Source organism: Eptesicus fuscus, chromosome 3, assembly GCF_027574615.1.
Source record: "Eptesicus fuscus isolate TK198812 chromosome 3, DD_ASM_mEF_20220401, whole genome shotgun sequence".
Lineage (NCBI taxonomy): Eukaryota > Metazoa > Chordata > Mammalia > Chiroptera > Vespertilionidae > Eptesicus > Eptesicus fuscus.
The window spans coordinates 30,867,045-30,886,696 of record NC_072475.1 but is presented as its reverse complement, the minus strand read 5'-3'; the positions used below and the strand labels follow the sequence as shown (position 1 = coordinate 30,886,696).

General features: G+C 40.6%; 2 protein-coding genes across 3 annotated transcripts in view; both read right to left on the bottom strand.

Annotated features, from left to right (window-relative positions):
- Positions 1 to 5,451, bottom strand: part of GPR160 (G protein-coupled receptor 160) — a 55,987-nt gene extending 50,536 nt beyond the window's left edge. Inside the window, exon 1 of the mRNA XM_054713720.1 lies at positions 5,361 to 5,451. The gene's annotated coding sequence lies outside the window, so the exon portion shown is untranslated. The remainder of the gene's footprint in view (positions 1 to 5,360) is intronic.
- Positions 5,452 to 13,187: 7,736 nt separating this feature from the next.
- Positions 13,188 to 19,652, bottom strand: part of SEC62 (SEC62 homolog, preprotein translocation factor) — a 28,896-nt gene continuing 22,431 nt past the window's right edge. For both annotated transcript variants that reach the window (XM_008142278.3, XM_028146589.2), the window contains 2 exons: positions 19,279 to 19,398; positions 13,188 to 14,406 (listed from right to left, as the gene is read on the bottom strand). In XM_008142278.3, the coding sequence (XP_008140500.1) occupies positions 13,937 to 14,406; positions 19,279 to 19,398 (590 nt within the window). In that variant the 3' untranslated portion in view covers positions 13,188 to 13,936. The remainder of the gene's footprint in view (positions 14,407 to 19,278; positions 19,399 to 19,652) is intronic.

The window sequence follows — 19,652 nt, the reverse complement described above, 5'->3', positions numbered from 1 at the left end:
ACGGTGCCTGAGGCCGACTTCCCCGAGGCCGGTGGCGCTGTTGGAATTGTGCCAGTGGTGCAGGTCTGTCGGTGCCTGGCCCATTCTCCAGAGATTGGACCTGCAGGACGACAGAGGGAGGGAGTGGCTGCCACCGGCTGGTGGGCCACTGGGACGGGCTGGTCAGCTGAGTGGTGCTCGCGCTGTGGGAGCGCACTGACCACCAGGGGGCAGCTCCTGCGTTGAGCATCTGCCCCCTGGTGGTCAGCGTGCGTCATAGTGACACGTCGACTGGTCATTCCGTCGCTTGGTTGCTTAGGCTTTTGATATACAGATAAAGAAGCAAAGGTATTTAGTTAAAAAGTCTGCGTGGCTCTGAGACTTATTCGAGAAGCTGGAGACTTGGGCCCCAACCCTGGGCTGGCACAGGAGAAGCCACACTGTCAGAGCTGAAGCCAGAGTAACGGCACTTTGGCGTCCAAAACAAGCACCTTCAGAGTGCAAGCTTGCAGTGGGTGAGCTTCCACACAGCCATTTCTAGACGGAGGCAGGTCAGGCGGGATTCTGAGTCCAGGGCTACCTGAATCCAAAGTCCACACCCCTTCTTCTGCAAGTTTGCAACTTCCTCCTAATTAACATGCATACATGGTGGCAGAAAGGTAACCATGATAATGCCACCAGGAACTTGGATGGTGTCTCTACGTGCCCGATGCAGTTTCAGTGGTATTATTCTCAAGTGCAGCCATACTCTGCAATCATATCTGTGTCTCAAACAATCGCTGAGGTTGCCGGGCAATTACACTTGCCAGGCACAACTGGTCCACAGTGAGCAGGTAAATGATTTACACGCCTGAGTCAATCTCCTCAAAGCTTATGCCCCTCCTCCATTTTGTATAAACTTCCAGATTAAGATACCGTGGTCTTATTCTGTCTGCTTCCATTTCTAAAGCCCTGCCTTCGTCTTTTTAAAATTTTAACCACATGGCTCTGTGTCACACAACCGTCCTTATTCTAGTCATCCATGTCCAAGGCATTTAAATGCTGAGCTGCTCCAAATGGCAGCTGTCACACTTTCTGGTCTCAGGACTCCTTAAAGAGTCTTACAAATTATGGAGGATGCTGAAAAGCTTCTGTTTCTGTGGATTATTTTTATTTTTAAAAATATATTTTACTGATTTTTTACAGAGAGGAAGGGAGAGGGATAGAGAGAAACATCGATGAGAGAGAAACATTGATCAGCTGCCTCCTGCGCACCTCCTACTGGGGATGTGCCCACAACCAAGCAAGGTACATGCCCTTGACCGGAATCAAACTTGGGACCTTTCAGTCCACAGGCTGACACTCTATCCACTGAGCCAAACCGGTTAGGGCTGATTCTATGGATTATTGCTATCAGTATTTACTGCATTAGAAATTTTTTAAAGTAGAAAAATTTTAAATATTTGTTAATTTTTAAAATAACAATGATAGAAATTACTGGTTACCATAAATAACATGATTTTACTAAAAATATATTTTGAAAACAAAATAATTATCAGAAGAGCAGCACTGTTTTACTTTTTAAAAAGAAGTGATTTCAGAGAGAGCAAGGGAGAAGGAGAGAGGGACAGAAACGTCAATGATGAGAGAGAATCTCTGATCGGCTGCCTCCTGCATGCCCCACACCGGGGATTGAGCCTGCAACCCGGGCATGTGCTCTGACCAGGAATTGAACTGTGACCTCCTGGTTCATGGGTTGATGCTCAACCACTGAGCCATACTTGCTGGGCTGTTTTACATTTTTAACCAATCTCTTCAATGTCTGGCTTAATAGAAGAAAGCTAGATCCTCAGATCTTCCCCTGCACTGATCCCGCTGCCATGTCACGCTGGAAAATTCCACTGCACGTGTGAGAGAACGAGCATGGTAAGGCAATACCATCTTAGCATTATTATGAAAGTAATTTGCCCTTGCAGATCTCCTGGAAGGGGACGGCGGAGTTCCCAGACCAGGTGTTGAGCACTGCTGCCATTTGTGGTGCAATTCCTTCCTTTGTATAGATCCATACTTCCACTTGGCATCTTTCTCCTCCCGTGTGGACAATTTCCTATTACTTTTTTTGCAATGTGGGTCTATTGGCAATGAATTATTTCAGCTTTTGTATGGTTGAAAAGTCTTTATTTCTGAAAGGTATTTTCATTGGGATAGTAGAATTCTAGGTTGACAGTGTTTTATTTCAGTATTTTAGAGTGTAGCTCCACTGTCTTTTTACTTGTATTGTGTGTTGTTTTTTAATTGAGATATTATTGACATACGTGAAACCTGAGAAAGAATATGGTGGTGTATATTTATCCAGGGTAAAGACAGAAGAATAATGTGTTTATTGACCACTTAATAGCGGGGATACTAAAAAGAGAATGTCTCTGTGGGTTAGAATTGGAATTTTTGGTTCCAATTCTTCATGCCTCCTTATATCTATGCCCTTTGTCATGTGACTCTGGACTCCCTCCACTAGAGATAGTGAATACTTCCCACCCCTTCACTTTGGCCAATGGGATTTCAGTGGATGTGGCCTGACCTGCACTTGAATGCCTGGGCTTACTCTCTTGTGCTTTTGCCATCACCATGAGAAGAATCACCCCTACATGGCTGCTACCCCTTAGGCCTGGGCCCCAGAATGAGCATATGTTGAATAGACCTGAGTTCAACCCACAGTAAGAGGTCAAGCCCAGCCAGGCTCACAGCTTGAAACAAAGCTACCTAGCCTAGGCCAGCCTACATCAGCCAATCCACAGCTGACTCACAGACATACAGACTGTACCATGTCTCACTCCTACCATCTCCTCATCTCAACCCTTCATACCACCTCCCTCATCCAGGCCTGAGATCATAAAGGCTTGAGCTAAGTGGGAAGCAGAATGGCAGAGTCAAGAGACTTTAAATACTTCAGTAAGTTAATGGGACATTTTTGAAGAGTAGAATGAATAGAATTGGGTGACTGGTTACACATGGAGACCAGGGATGACTGAATTTCTAGTTGGCCCGGCTGTTACTTGAGGTCCCTAAGGGCTGCAGCCCCACAGGGATGGAGAGTAAAGTTCCATTTGGGGCATGATGATACCAAAGTGCCTGTGAGACTTAGGCCCAGAATGGTATGATGATCAAGGCTGGAGCAAAAGATTTGGGGTCACATTTGGAGCCAAGAAAATAAATGCAATCTCCGGAGAGAATGTATGTAGTGAGCATGGACCAAGGAAGGAATTTTTGGAGTCCCCATCTTTAAGGGGCAGATAGAGGAGAAGGGGAGGCCAGAAAGAGAGAAGAACCAGGAAGGAGTCATACTGTAGATGCTGAGGGAAGAGAGAAGTTTAAGAGGGTGGGAGGCGAAGGACTGGTAGCTTTTGGTGACGGATGATGCAGAGATAAAGTGGAATGAAGGTTAGAAAGAGGCCATTTGGCTTAGCATTTGGGAAAGGTTATACTCATCCAAACACCTTACTATTTGGGGGTCTAAGCACATTTGTAAGCTGAAGGGCAGAAACCAGGGGAAGCCACTGGAATGAATTCCTTTCTGACTTGAAATTTAAGGTGTCCTGCAGTATGATTCCCACCTGGCTTTCTATCCCCAATATTGTCTGTGATTAAAGCAATCAGGACACTTAATATTTTCCACATAATGTCCCATTATCTATCTTTGGTTTTGTTTGTTTGCTTATTTGTTGGTTTTCACTCAGGATATATAGCCTTGGCCTGGAATATCTCCATAGGTCATCCTATTTAAAAAAAAAAATATATATATATATATATATATATATATATATATATATATATATATATATCTCCTATATAATAAAAGCCTAATATGCAAATTATCCCCTCGACTGGGAGTTTGACTGCTCGCTATGACGTGTGCTGACCACCAGGGGGCAGCGTGAAACATCGCAGGCATTGGTGACATGGCACTGGCAGTGGAGGCCGATGGGCCCCAATGAAAGCGGGATCTCGGTGGGATGTTGGAGCAGGTGAGCAGGCAGTGCCAGGCCAAGGCAGGTGCGAGCAGGGCCCAATCGCCCTGCAGATGGCGACCAGCAGCAGTGTGTGTGTGTGTGTGTGTGTGTTGGGGGGGGTGGGGGTGGGCAGGGCTGCAGCCCCGCTCCCAGGCACTGAGGGAGCCGGGCGGGGGCCCAATAACTCAGGCGGAGGTGGAGTGTGGTGGCCTGTGGCCCACGTGCTGCCCAGGGCCCAGAGGTGAGCTGGGACCTGCCCTTCCATGCCAGATGCTCACGCTTCGATCACTGGCCAGGCCTAGGGACCGCACCAAATTTTGTGCACTCGGCCTCTAGTGTGTATGTATATATATATATATATATATATATATATATATATATATGTGTGTGTGTGTGTATATATATATATACACATATATATATACATATATATGTGTATATATATATATATGTATGTATATATATATTATTGATTTTTTACAGAGAGGAAGGGAGAGGGATAGAGAGTTAGAAACATCGATGAGAGAGAAACATCGATCAGCTGCCTCCTGCACACCTCCTACTGGGGATGTGCCTGCAACCAAGGTACATGCCCTTGACCGAAATCAAACCTGGGACCCTTCAGTCCACAGGCCGACGCTCTATCCACTGAGCCAAACCGGTTTCGGCTTAAATATATTTTTTATTGTTGATAGTATTTACAGATATCTCCCATTCCTCCACCCCCTTCCTTCCAGCCCAGATCATCCTATTTATTTCACATCCTATTGACCCTCCAAGGCTCAAACACCATCTCAAAGCCTTCTTCTGATCCCACAAATGAGTGATTTCCTGACTTAAATTCCCAGAAGCACCTTATATCTCCCTAATCATCTCTAGTCAGAATATGCCCTTGAATGAGCGTTGTCTGGGAACTAGTCTCATTGCTCCTTCTTTTTAGTGCAAGCTTCATGGCTGGGATTGTTCTCTCTGTAGCGCTCACCCAGCACAAGGATTTACACATAGGAAGTGCTCAGCAAACACTAGTTGATTTCACAATGAAGGGAACAGAAAAGTGTTTAAGGGATCGAGGTACAGTGGTCAGAGAGTTCTCAGGAGAGACTGTTCTAACCATGAATCCATTCTCAGTGGAGAATGGCAGTTCTGTTGGTTCAATGTTAGGCTGGGGAGATAAGGACATGGAGCTAACTGCACTTAGAGTCCCAGTTTAAGGGAAACCTCACACTCATCTGTGTTAGTTCTCTCTCCCATCCGGATGTTATTAATCATCTGTGCAAAGAAAATGAAGGAAATGCTGCTACATACCATATGGATCCCACAATGTTGAAAAGTCCAACGCAAAAGAGTACATAAGATGATTCCATTTGCAGGAAGTTAAAAACAGGCAAAACTAACCCACGGTATCCAAAGTGACGCTGGTGAAGAGGGGAGGAGTCAGGTGGCTGAGAGGAGCACGGACCTCTAGGTGCTGGTGTTCTGCTTCTTGGTCTGACTGATGTTGCAGGAATGTGTTCACCTTGTGGTAATTCACAGAGCCATACACTTACGATGTGCACTTTTCTTTAGGTATGTTACATCTTACTTTGAAATATTTGTTGTGCATTTGTAAGTTAATTATCCAATGAAGCTGTTCTAGTAACAGGACAGAGGACAGCAGCAAGTTGATCACACACAACATCAAAGCAAGCAAGCCACCTCCTCTAAACGCACAGTTCTTGGCCACCTTGATGTGTGTGTGTGTGTGTGTGTGTGTGTGTGTGTGTGTGTGTGATCTTATGTTTCTTCAGGAGGGATGGAATTTTATAGCACAAATCTGTTGAAAAAAATTTCTATAATTACTTGTATCAAGAAAAAAACAGCCAACAGGAAGGAAATGGAATTGTTCTCAGCTGCACAGAACAATGTCTTGGGTGGCTTCCTCTTTGTAATGTGGCGGGGGCGGGAGGTTTGGGGTAAACAGAAATGAGCATCTTGATGGATCTTATTTTAAGCAGGTTTAACTTGAACTAGGATAAACACAAGACACTTACGAGATAGTGTCCCCGATGTGAAGGTTCTGTGCTGGAAGCCTCTGTCCCAAAAAGGGGCAAGATGTTCTTTTGTTCCCTTCCTTTCTACTCCAACAGTTGGCTTTGTAAACTCCGGGAGGGCAATATTCCCAATTCTGGAATTTATTTGTTGATGGTAAAAAGGAAACAGGGAGGAGTGATGGCAGCTGTAAAATCCTTGCTTGTTGGCGAGTGCTCTCTCTCTCATCTTCTCGCCTCCCCAGTCTTTCTGATGCAGAATTTTTGGACTGGAACCTGGATTCTTTGTCTGCTGGAGTCAAAGAATGAATCCACGGACAGAAGGTGGTATAGTAAAGGTGGAAATTTATTGAACAAGTACAGACTCCCACGTGGGGAGAGGGAAAGATTCTCATGGCACAGACTCCTACATGGGGAGGGGGAAAGGGTCCTACCGACTTCCTGTTCCACGGTTTATAAAGGCTGCAGTTCCTGTGTCCTGACATCCCCTCTGATTGGTCAATATTCCCTTTCCAATTGGTTACTATAGTGATTCCTGAGGCCCTCCTCCCTCATTGTCCTCCTATTCTTTCTGAACTTTCTTCCTTCTTTATTTTGTAAATATGGACCTTTCTTGGCTACTTCCAGTTCCCTTGTCTTATGGAAATATACCTGTTGCTGCTCCCTTGTCTTATGGAAATGTAACTGCACCTGGCTTCCTTGTGTTATGGAAATGTACCTTCTCCCAGTCTGTAGCCCTGTGTTTGTTGTTTTTATTCCCATGGACCCCAAATCTGAAAATTCCCTAAACCTGCCTATATTCCCCTAAAATTCCTGTTTCATCTCCCTCATGATCTCTCTCAAAGCCCCACAGCACCAAAGTTTTGTCTTTATGGCACACAGGGTTCCTTAGTAGTTGCTGTGTTCCCATAAGGCTGGCAGCCTACAGGTGGCAGAGACTGTAGCTCTTGGGGTAGATGGATCTCCTTCTGATCATGTTTTTTCTTGTGTGGGAAGAGCTGGCTGTTTGCTCCTTCCCAGGACTGTGAGCCGCTTGGGGCAAGGAGGACTGATTGCTCACGTTTGTATTTCCTTGTTTTGTGCATAGTAGGGACTCAGGTAGTGTTGGCTGAATGAAGAAAAGAAGGGATGGTGGGTCAAATCTCCCAGTTTCAAGATTCTTCAGATGACCTGCCTCCTGAGTGCTGCGGAAAACTGTAATTGTCTTTTGAAAAATCAATCTGTGGTCTATATTGTGAATGTAAATGGCATTCCTTTTGTCCCTACTGATCACCACATTCCTCTCAATATATATGGTGGTGGGGTGGGTGAGTAGGGGGTGAGGTAGCAATGGGCTGAAAACTTGAGCTTATTTTACAGGAGTTGGTTCCCCTGTTAGGGAAATTATCTACACTAATAAAAGAGAAATATGCAAATTGACCATACCTCCACGATGCCCATCAGCCAATCAGGAGTGAGTATGCAAATTAACCCAACCAAAGATGGTGAGTTAATTAGCATATGCAGGTGCGAAGCAGCCGGGCAGGGCAGGGCGCCTGCTATGAGGGGAGGGTGGGGGCCGGAGGGAGCTACAGGAGTGGCGCTCCAGCCAGGTGCGAAGACCTACAGGCTCCTGGGCGGCCGGGAGCGAGGACTTGCAGGCTCCCAGGCAGCCAGGAGCGAGGACTAGCAGGCTACCAGGCAGCTGGGAGCAAAACCAAGGGAAGGAAGGCCTATTCTTGCATGAATCTTCATGCAATGGGCCTCTAGTGTGTTTATAATTGTGGCTCAGCATTGATGGAAACTTTAAAACAAGCATTCCATGCTCCCCTCCAGTACTGTTATTTAATAAGTCACTTTGGTTACAGATAGAGAGAAGCACTAGAAATCTTCAGAGTCCTTGCAATATGCTGTTTTAGTAAATCAAATTTGCAATCCAACCTTTGGAAAGAGACTAAATTGGGGGTAAGTAGGATGGAAGGGGAGGTAGAAGAAAGTGTATAGGGATTTGAGAAGTGGAGAACTCTGAGGCTTCTTTTATTAAAGGTCCATCTTGTAAATCTTGCGGAGTATATGCAGCTAGAGAATAGGGATGGAGAGGTGATGTGTTACTTTGTGCAGCATCCAACAGCTCTTTACAGCGGTGAAGTGTGACAGGTATTATAGAGACTCTATAAATGCAGACCAGTTTCTACACACTCATTGCTCTTTTCCTCAGCTATAGACTAATTTGCTTGTCAGTGATTTTTCCTTTGCAGTGGAAAGTGCCACTATTGTAAGAGGTGGAAGGTGTATATTTAAAGATATGGGGATGTTAATAATAAAATCTTCCTTTTCTAACCCCTCTTCTGTTGATCATCAAACACACTGTAATGTGAAATCTCTGTAACATGCATTTGTCATGTTCTTCGTCTAGAGCTAATGTAACATCAATTTACATTTCAAAGCTTGAAGTTGATGAGCAGAAATACAATCCTATATAATAAAAGCCCAGCAACCGACACGACAGAATGACCAGAATGACCAGTACAACCAGAATGACTGTGGCCCCTCGCCCCTGCTGGCCCTGCCCTCCCCTCCCCCAGCGGGGACCCCACCCCGATCGGTGGCCCCCATCAGGGCAGGCCAGTCGGCCCCCACCCATGCACCGGGCCTCTATCCTATGTGATAAAAGGCTAATATGCAAATAGACTGAACGGCGGAATGATTGGTCACTATGATGCGCACTGACCACCAGAGGGCAGTTGCTTAACCCTTTGCACTCGCTTGCTTTTTCTCGATTCCTGCTACCGATGCTAACCGTGTTGAGTCACACTCAACATCCGAGTGCAAAAGGTTAATGCAGGAGCTGCTCCCTGGTGGTCAGTGAGCTCCCACACGGGGAGTGCCGTTCAGCCAGAAGCCGGGCTCATGGCTGGCAAGCACAGCAGCAATGGCAGGAGCCTCTCCTGCCTCCGTGGCAGTGCTAAAGATGTCCCACTGCTGGCTTAGGCCCACTCCCCTAAGCCATCAGTCGACATCTCCCGAGGGCTCCCAGACTGTGAGAGGGTGCAGGCCGGGCTGAGGGGACCCCCCTCCCGAGTGTACGAATTTCATGCACCGGGCCTCTAGTCTATATATGTAAAAGCCGAAGTGACTGTTCGACCGGTCGCTATGATGTGCACTGACCACCAGGGGGCAGATGCTCAACGCATAGGCCTGGGCTCCCTCCTGTCTGGATCGGGCCTGCAGGGATCGGGCCAAAACCAACTCTCTGACATCCCCTGAGGGGTCCTGGATTGCAAGAAGGCACAGGCCAGGCTGAGGGACGCCTCACTGGTGCATGAATCTGTGCACTGGGCCTCCAGTTTAATATAATAAGCTGGTCAATGATTTGTTTTGCAAAATGTTTATACTATGGTTTCACAGAGCATGTTCTTTTTCCAGATCATCAATTCTTTCATATTCTAAGTGCAAGGTACATATGGTATGATCCCACTTATTTAATACCTTTTCCCACCTTACTGAATGCACAGTCACACATGTAAGGGTTTAAAAGGCTATATATATGAATTTTGACAGAGGTTGTTCCTGAAGGGTAGGTTTGGGGGTTTTCTGTTTCCTTATTTTCGCTTTTAAGTATTTTGAGTTGTCTGTAATAAGAAAAAACATTAAAATTATTTGAAAACAACAAGAGGGGAGTTGTGGTTAGAATATGTAAATCTAAGAACAATCAGAAATAGTCAGAGAATTTGATGGCCACTACATCATTCTTCTTCCCTCTACACTTGCTCCTCATTTTTAATGTGGTTAGTATAGTCAAAGATGCAAATTGGATTATGGCACTTCCCTGCTTTGAGTCAATTCCCTCTAAAGGTACCTCAGTGCCACTGTTTATACTTATATTGTGTAAATCAGTCATATATCAGTTCCAAATGACAGAAATCTCACTGAAAATTTTATCTGGATGGAAAAGCCATGGGATTTAAGTTCAAAGGGTCTCTGGGCTATGTTGTAAGAGCAGACCTACTCAGAAACTCCCAACTAAATGCCACAGACATTGGCTTAAAGGCTTATCAAAGAAGACAAATTAATTTTTGTGTAGTTATCTGCATAGATATGCATTAGAGCGGGATTTTGGCTATCAAAACCTTTAGGACATGCTCTGTAATGAAGGTGGTAAGACCCTTTCTAGCAGATTTTGGCGATAAGACCCGTCAAAGAGATAAACTCCTCATTGGAATTCCTGTTCTTTGGTTTATTGGCCTTGGCTCTAACAGGAAACAGATGGTTCTTACATTAAGATTCTTTGAGGAGACACAAACAAAGATGTGGGGTAGGGGAGCCACAGGGGTAGTCACAGTAGCTTCAGCAACTCCATGCTAGTAGCAGCAGAGCTGGCATCCTCCCCAGGCCAGAAGGGAAGAGAACAGGAAGTGGTGAAGGGAAGTGTGGAAGTAGTGACCTCTGACTGTTGACGCAGCCCCACTGGGTGAGAGGCAAAAGAATCAATACCCTGATCATCCTCAGACTTCTGGTCATTCCTTGGCCAAACCCACCCAGAGGTCAGTAGGCAAAGGAGCTGTGGTCCATTCATCAGCCTCATGGGACAGGGCACAGAGAGGAGCTGGAGATTTAGAGATACCCAGCACGTTTGGCAAATCCCCACTATAACGCATACTACACTCTTTGATGGTCTAAAAGGGCAGAACCGTATTTTTTACTCATGGTCATGCCTAGTAAAATTCTGGCACATGGTAAGTGCTCAGTATTACTGAATAAATGAAACAAAGAACTGAAATATTGTTGAAAAAGTAAAAGCAAACTACCACACACAAGTAGAAACTAAGTATTTACTCTCAGAGCGGATATTTAAAATGTTCCAGAAATACTGGAGCATGATAGAGCAATAAATGCTATTCTGTAGGTATGTCACAGCTTTATAATAAAGTACAGTCGATTCTCATTATTCGTGGATTCTGATTTGCAAGTTTGCCCACTCTTTAAAATGTTTTGTGTGCTTTCATGGTCATGTGTAGTGGTGAAAAATTTGACTTGCCCAATGCTTATGTTCCCAAGTTGAGGTTGACAAGGTGACATACCCTTTTCTTGTTCCAGCTCTCATAATTTTAACCATGTCCTTAGTTCTATTTAGTGCTGGTGTTTCTGTTATTTTTTGTTTGCTTGTTTTCATTTTTGATGATCTTGCTGTTTAAATGGCCCTTCAATGTAGTGCTGAAGTGCTGTCTAGTAATTCTAATGAATGAAGGCTGTGATATGCCTTATGCAGAAAACACACGAGTTATATAAGCTTTGTTCAGGCACGAAGTTATAGTGCTATTGACCATGAGTTCCACATTAATAAATCAATAGAACAGAAAGACACCTCAAACAAGTTTATGTATTATTGGCTAATGAAAATGTGACCTGATGCTCATAGAACAATAGCCTGGGGAAGTATTTGTTAATTGCATTTTGGTGGTGAATTTACAGAACTAAACTACCACTAATAATGACAATCAACTGTACTTGTTACTTTCCAGTTCCTAATAAAGATTAAAAAAAAAAAGAAAATTCATGATTTTTCTATAGTTGGCAGCTAATTGGTACTTATTATATAAAACCAGAAAGGGGGGAAACATTAAAAACCATCACCACTACAAACTAAAGAAATCAATAGAGGTAAAAAGAAAAACAATCTATTTAATATATTGATTTTAACAACAGTCACAAATGCACTATTCTTATGTGGACTCAGTTGGTGAAGTTAATCCTGCTTAGTTAGGCCTATTTATACTCACTCCACAATAAATCAATCCTACGTGATCCCAAAGCTTCACGCTTAGACTTTTCAGTAATATGGCAAACCTGAAGTTCTTTTTTTTTTTTTTTTTTAAATCACCATTTCATTGGCTAATGTAAACAGTTCTCCATGCTCTGGCATAAGAATATTTAATATTAGCCAACAAAGACAGCCACCTACTCTGAGGTTATATCAGTGGCAGCCTTTTGATTTTTATATTTGTTTAAAGTACACAACCTTAAATAGTAAGACACTGAGCTGAAATTTCTAATTCGCTTTCTAACAAAGAATGGCATTTCCCCCAGGGACTACCAGATATTTATAAAAATTTGTACTAACATTTTGTAAGAACACATAAACATTATTAAGAAGCTGACTTTCCTGCCATGCAACAAAGGTTTTTAAGAGGAGATGTAATACATATATTATAAAGAGCTTTAAGATAAATATTGAGTATTATCATAGTAGTAAAGGTTATTTTTATTTCAGAAAAACACTTTTGGTACCATTACCATAACCCAAAATAGGTAGTAATGCTACTGGTGGTTAAGAAGCTCAGAAGCTATAATTATGCATCTCTTACTGCGGAAATTATGCAGGAGAGCTCTGAAAATGTGAGGAGAAAACGCCCTACACTTAAATCAATAAATATTTACTAGGAGGAAATTTTTTAAATGACTGAAGCCTTTAGGTAGAGTTACATTAATACCAACCAGCCACACTTCTGTCCACTTACAAGAAGTATTATTAAGAAGCTAAAAAAAAAAAAAAAAAGCAATAAAGCTATGTGTAATAAAATGTCAGTTCACAGAAAGTATATTTTTTCACAATAAAAAAATTTAATATCTTTAAACACTTAGATGGGAAACAGCCTAAAGAAAAATCAAGACTTACACACTCCACCTATATCAACTACAAAGCAAAATGCTCTCACTGTGACTGAAGGAAAATAATTTAATGTTCATTATCAGTTTATAAGAGTATAACTCCAAGGAATGATTATGCTTATAAATAAATTCAATGCAAGATATAAAATCAAACTGCAAAACTAGTTCAAAGCAATTAGAGTCCAATGGTTTTCTTATGTTTTCTTGTATGCTCTTTATTTTAAATTGATATTTTAGAACAGTGAATTATCTTTCATAGCAGTGCCTCCAGGTCTGATAATACAGTACCCACTTCAGAATGTAGAGATTTAAGATAAATCAAAATGAACATTAAGGCGTACAAACAGCTAATTTAAGTCTGTTCTTATTTAATAAGGATTGTTTTAACTCATTCAAATACATGGAATGTTGGCACAAAACTTGAAGCTGCTGTAGAAAGATCACAGATGTTCTGTGGGTTATTGGAACTTCCATTTCTCTAAAAACATACCCTTAAATGGTCTTAATTTTACAAATTTAAGTGTTAGGAAAATGTCTAAATAATAAGTAACAATTAAAATAAAATGTTTATTTGTAAATTATATACAGAATACATTTTACTTTACGACAAGGAAATGGGGAGAAGAGCCATCACCTCCCACCCCACGCTGCTTGCTTTCTCTGTTGGAGATGACCACCCCTCTCTGAATCCGATACAAACCAGTCTGGATTTCCTAAGCTGGAAAAGGAGAATTTGTAGCTAACCTGCAAGTGCTGTTTCAGTGTACTAGCTGGCTCGTTTCCACAGAATGCTTTTGAACCCTGCTAACTCAGAATCTTAGAAATTTCCTGATGTAATTTTATAATCAACAAAAGTTAACTGTCAAAAACAGTGAGTTTCAGCATTTCATCTCAATGAAACTGTGAAGTGGCTACATAACTGCACATAATCTGAAATTTTGTTGTTTCTTTTTTTACCCATTTAACTATTTTGATTAGTCTAACAGTAAAAAGCCATACAACTATCAAAAATGCCATTAATCTAAATGTCATTGTGGAAAGTGCACCTTTGACAACTATCAAAATTAATGAGACCTATGTACTGTAAAATTATCAAAAAGATAAAACTTATAAATGGCTTTTGACTGTACCAATAATAGTATTCTATGAAATGAAGGACTGAATAGTCCCTGGATGTCAAATACATTTCAGTAAGTGGACTTAAAGAATGCTACAAATATCAGGTATGCATTATGATGATCAGCCAACATAGAAAATCCAACCTCTTGTACTTTTTTAGTCCCCAAATTAGGCAGATTATGATTTTTCATGTAAAGATTTAGTTGTTTCTCCATCATTGTCATCTTCTTCCTCCTCTTCACAATCACCATCTGTTTGTTGTTCCAATTCCTCCTTTGTGATCATTTCAAAATCATTCCCATTTCCACTACTGTGCTGGGATCGGTCATCTTCCCTCCTGTCACTGTCTGTGTCAGAATGCCGTTCTCCACCTGAGCCTTCTGTCCCATGATTTCCTGGTCCTGCTTTCCCCTCCTCATCTTCCTTTTTCTCACTGTCTGACTTTTCCTCACTGTCGGACTTCTGCTGCTTTTTGGTTTCAGACTTTTCATCTTTCTTTAAGTCTGCTTTTGGTCCTTTATATTCATGTGTGTACAGAGGCCTGAAGGAGTCAATGAAGCCCACATCAGCAGTCAGATTTGGCAAGAACCAAAAGTGGTGCCTTCCTCCAGTTATGAGCCAAATGATGAGAAATAGAATGCAACGAGCTGTGGGAGAAAAATCTCTCTAATTAAATAATTCAAACATTGACTCTGACAGCAGGGAAAAGTTATTAAGAAAAAACTGAGAAGGCATCCAGAGTGTTATTATTTGCACATTACATGCACCCTAAATTAAACAATTAAATTCTGATTAGTTTAGCAGCTATCACAGTATTCTAGGCACAGAACATTCTGTTCTGAACTTGAGGGCATAATGTTACAATGCCATTCAAAAAGTTACTTCTATGTCTTTTTCAGCTGGGTGCTGTTTCATAGATAGATACTTATGGTTTAGCAATTTTTTTTAAAAAATATATTTTATTGATTTTTTACAGAGAGGAAGGGAGAGGGATAGAAAGCTAGAAACATCGATGAGAGAGAGAAACATCGATCAGCTGCCTCCTGCACACCCCCCACTGGGGATGTGCCCGCAACCAAGGTACATGCCCTTGACCGGAATCGAACCTGGGACCTTTCAGTCCGCAGGCCGAGGCTCTATCCACTGAGCCAAACTGGTTTTGGCATAGCAATTTGCTATGTTCTAGTTCAAGAAGCACAGCCATCAGTTGCACATTAAGTATGGACAAGACCATGGTATAAGAAAAAGAAAATAAATGCGAGTAAGGAATGAAGGTATCTTAAGAAGTCTCTAAGAAGGAAAAAGCAGGGCTGCACGATGACTTCCCTAGACCTTAAGTACTTCAGCAATTCTCCATAAAAAATTAAAAATTATACTTTTAGGACCATATTGGCATAAATACAAATATAATACTGCATAGATTCATTACTATATACATGTATAGATATTATTATTTCTGATTTTTAAAAAAATGAAAATGAAAACATTGGGTCCAAGGCCACCTGCCTACTCTGTCTACAGGATAAGTCTTCTAAGTGAGAACCTTTGAACAGTAAGAGAATATTTTCCTAGAAGTTATACTTTCAAAAAATTAAAAAATTCTGCTTTATTACAGGACAAAAATCCTCTCCCAATATTAGGAAATAATATAATGCTAATGAAAGCCAGATCACTTAAACAAATAGGGTTTGTGGTTACCTCCAGAGCAATATATGACAAAACTGTGGTTAGTTAATAGAAGAATAAGAGAATTTTAAAGTTTATCATAATGAGTTATCACAAACAAATTTAGTTTCCTCTTACTTTACCAATTACATAGAGCTGAGTGATTTTCCTGTTTTTTTTTTTAAAGTCATAATGATTACATGAATGTTATAGACTAGTCAAGTATGTTAGTTTTTTTTGTTTTCTTTACAGACAATTATATCACTATTTTCATCTAAGGCCTAAAAGAAGCTCATGTATGCTTCTTCCATTATTTTGCTTTGGATAAATAAAAGGAAATGGTTTTAGCTGCCTTGACTTTTCTGCAGCGGTAATTTCTTTTCTTTTTAAATATATTTTTATTGATTTCAGATAGAAAGGAGAGGGAGAGAGAGATAGAAACATCAATGATGAGGGGGAATCATTGTTCAGCTGCCTCCTGCACACCCCCCTACTGGGGATCGAGCCTGTAACCCAAGCATGTGCCCTTGACTGGAATCAAACCTGGGATCCTTCAGTCCGCAGGCCGATGCTCTATCCACTGAGCCAAACCAGCTAGGCAGTAATTTCTATTTTCACAAAAGAATATAAATATTCTAAAAGACTGTGCTACAAACAGAAAAGGCAAATATGTTGGAAATTATGATTGAAGAATAAATTCCACTAATAAAAAATAATGAACATCTTTTAAGGAGGCTGCACAATTTTTCTCCAAATATAATTATGATGCTATGATAGGCTTTATAGGGTTGTAAGATAGATGGTTCACAGCATGAAATTTTCCCTCAAATCCAAGAAAAAGCAATACAGAAATGGCACAAATAAAATCTAAGTTCTCACCATATCTAAACTGGGCACAGCAGAATTCTAATGTTTTATGGTTTTTCTCTATGTGACCTTCAATTACCATGGTCAAAAGGGGAAGACTAATGGAAAAATCACTGTGACATATATTGTCATACTGTTTCTAACACTAAGAGTGACACATTTAGAAAATTGCCAAAGGTCTTATTTTAAATGGCAATATTAACAATACATATTCAAAGTAGCACCAAATATAATTTTGACCAATATATAATAGTTCATAGAATAATATAAGTGAAATACCCAGTTTATAAGTGGGCTACAGATCAAAATTGTTTGAAGTAGGTTTGGAACTGTATTTTCTAACAAAAACAACAAAATGTTGGGTTTATTTTCTGGTTTAATTCACAAGATTATTTAATGCACAATGCTATTTAAATCCATAGTATATTTTAAAGTAAAAAATTATAGAAAATACACTGAAGAAACATTTATAATCTCTTTTTAAAAAGTATGTTTTTACTGATTTCAGAGAGAGTATGGGAGAGGGAGAGAGAGATAGAAGCATCAATGATGAGAGAGAATCATTGATCAGCTGCCTCCTGCACGTCCCCTACTAGGATCGAGCCCGCAACCAAGGCATGTGCCCTGACTGGGAATTGAACTGTGACCTCCTGGTTCATAGGTGGACACTCAACCACTGAACCACACCAGCCAGGCAAGAAACAGTATTTTAAAATGCAAAACATTATAATAACCATAAATTATTGTGAATAGTGGTTTAAGTAAAAGATAAGCAAGTGGCCCTGGCCAGTGTGGCTCAATTGGTTAGAGCAGTGGTCGGCAAACTCATTAGTCAACAGAGCCAAATATCAACAGTACAACGACTGTTAATTTCTTTTGAGAGCCAAATTTTTTAAACTTAAACTATATAGGTAAGTACATTGTTATTAACTTAATTAAGGTACTCCTAATTTTGTGGAAGAGCCACACTGAAGGGGCCAAAGAGCCGCATGTGGCTCGCGAGCCGAAGTTTGCCAACCAGGGGGTTAGAGCATTGTCCTGTGTACCCAAGAGTCGCTGATTCAATTCTCGGTCAGGGCATGTACCCAGGGTGCAGTTTTGGGGGCTCAAACGGGAGGCAACCGATCAATGTTTCTCTCTCACACTGATATTTTTCTTTTTTTCTTTCTCTCTCTCCTCCCCCGCCCTCCCCCTCTCTCTAAAACAAACAAACAAACAAACAAACATCCTCCTGTGAGGATTAAAAAAATAAAATAAGCAAGTGGGTTAATTCTATTCAGTGGAGTTAAACCTTTGCTGAAAATTTTCAAAGGGCTTCTCAATTTTCAAGGGTTTGAGAATGGTGCCAGAAGACACCATTTGATTATATCTAATGTCAGATTAAAGTTATGGCTTCTCATTCTTGATACACTACCACTATTTACCTGCTTCACAGTATGTCGTGGCCTACAAATGTGCTGTGTTACATGTAAAGCATCAGGGGATTTTCTCAAGGTGACTAAGCTAGAGGAAGGAAAAAAATGAAAGGCGGGTGGAAAGGCTTCACAGTCAGAGATCTGATGGAAAAAAGAGGCCTGTGAAAACACGAGCTGAGCTCCTGGGCCCATGGATGGAGGCACCAACTCAGAACATACCTTGATGTCTAGGATGAAGGCATATACAGAAGGAAATTGCTTAGGGCTGTAGGAGTAATGCTTTATAAACATTAGAGTCTATAATTATCATAGAACCTCAGAATAACTTGCACTCACTTCAGATACTCTTGGTCAAAATATGTCCTCTAACAATAGGTACTAGGTAAATAATGTGGGTGTTGTTTTTAATTTTTATGCAGAAGTACTCCTATATGTCTTGGTGGAAAAGTTGACTTATCAGTTGGAAAAAATAATCAGAAATCAGTACCACATGCTAACATAAACTCAAGCATGTCAAACTCTATTTGGACCATGTTAGCCTTTGAGTTTGACATGCTTGCTCTAGATGGTTCAAGGAATTATATATATACAAATATAAAAAGTCACTAGACAACTTTGGATAAGGTAAGAAAAATTCCTTTCCCAAAGCGAAAAATTAAATTAGACCTGCCCACCCAATGTCAGAAAATCTTCAAAGACTAGGATTTTAAGTAAAATAATATTTGTTGAATTTTTTCATGGTAAGTAACATGCTCATTGTAAAAAATACAGACAAGTGTAAAAAATACCATTAAAATCATTCATAACTATCACCACTATTTATACTGATGTACATTTCCTTCCAGTCAAACCCTTCTTGGCATTGAGTGCTTCCATTTCAAAATAATCTTCCTAATAGACAAACCCCACTTCATTATTTTATTATTGTATGATTACTAGTGATGAGCATTTTTCATGTATTTATTAATCACTTATTTTTAATATCCTCTTTTAAACTGGGTTTTTATATTGTTTTGTTTTTAGCTATGAAAGACATCCAGAAATGTAAAAAAAAAATTACTTATGTGTTCTTGTTTGATTTTTAAAAAACATTTTAAATTTCCTTAATGCATCTAGAACTTATTTTGGCACATAGATACAAACTGATTTTTCCTAATGGTAAATCAATTGTTCAGAATCATTTATTAAATATATACAAAGAATTTAAATATTTAATATGTTTCTTTTGCCTTAAGTCAAAATATAAAAATGTTTTACTGAAAATATGTCTAACAAAAAACAATCATGGTAAAAATATTAACATCCTTGTGGTAGCTAATTTTTAAAGCCTATCAATGTGCACATTAAGCCATATTAAATCTTTTTTCTTCAGAATAGACCAAATCTAATCAAGCATATACACTACTCCTTCAAGTCTGAGTCAGATTTGGGATATGACCCAAAAGGTAAGTCCATACACTTTTTTTATTTACCAATTTAAATTATGCTGTTAATTACTGATGCTCCAGACTACAGTTCTAAATACTCAATATCTACCTTATTGAAGTCAGTTTTACTAGTAACAATACTTACCAATAGCAAGGAGAAGAATGCTGGCTACAAAACAGCCTGCACCCACACTGAGGTAATAAACACCCACTCTCATTTCTGCTGGCCAAAGAGGGAAAAGGGTGGCTGCTATCACTGCAATCACTGGAATAAGAAATGACAAAGTTACATAGATAACTTTTAGATTAAAATTTTAAATGGCATGGATGATGTAACAGTGAACATATTCCTAGGGTGGAAAACTGAAACATAAATATATAAAAACTAGGGGCCCGGTGCACAAAATTCGTACACTAGGGGGGTGGAGGTCCCTCAGCCCGGACTGCACCCTCTCGCAGTCCAGGAACCCTCGGCAGATGTCTGACTGCTGACTTAGGCCCACTCCCCACCAACAGTTG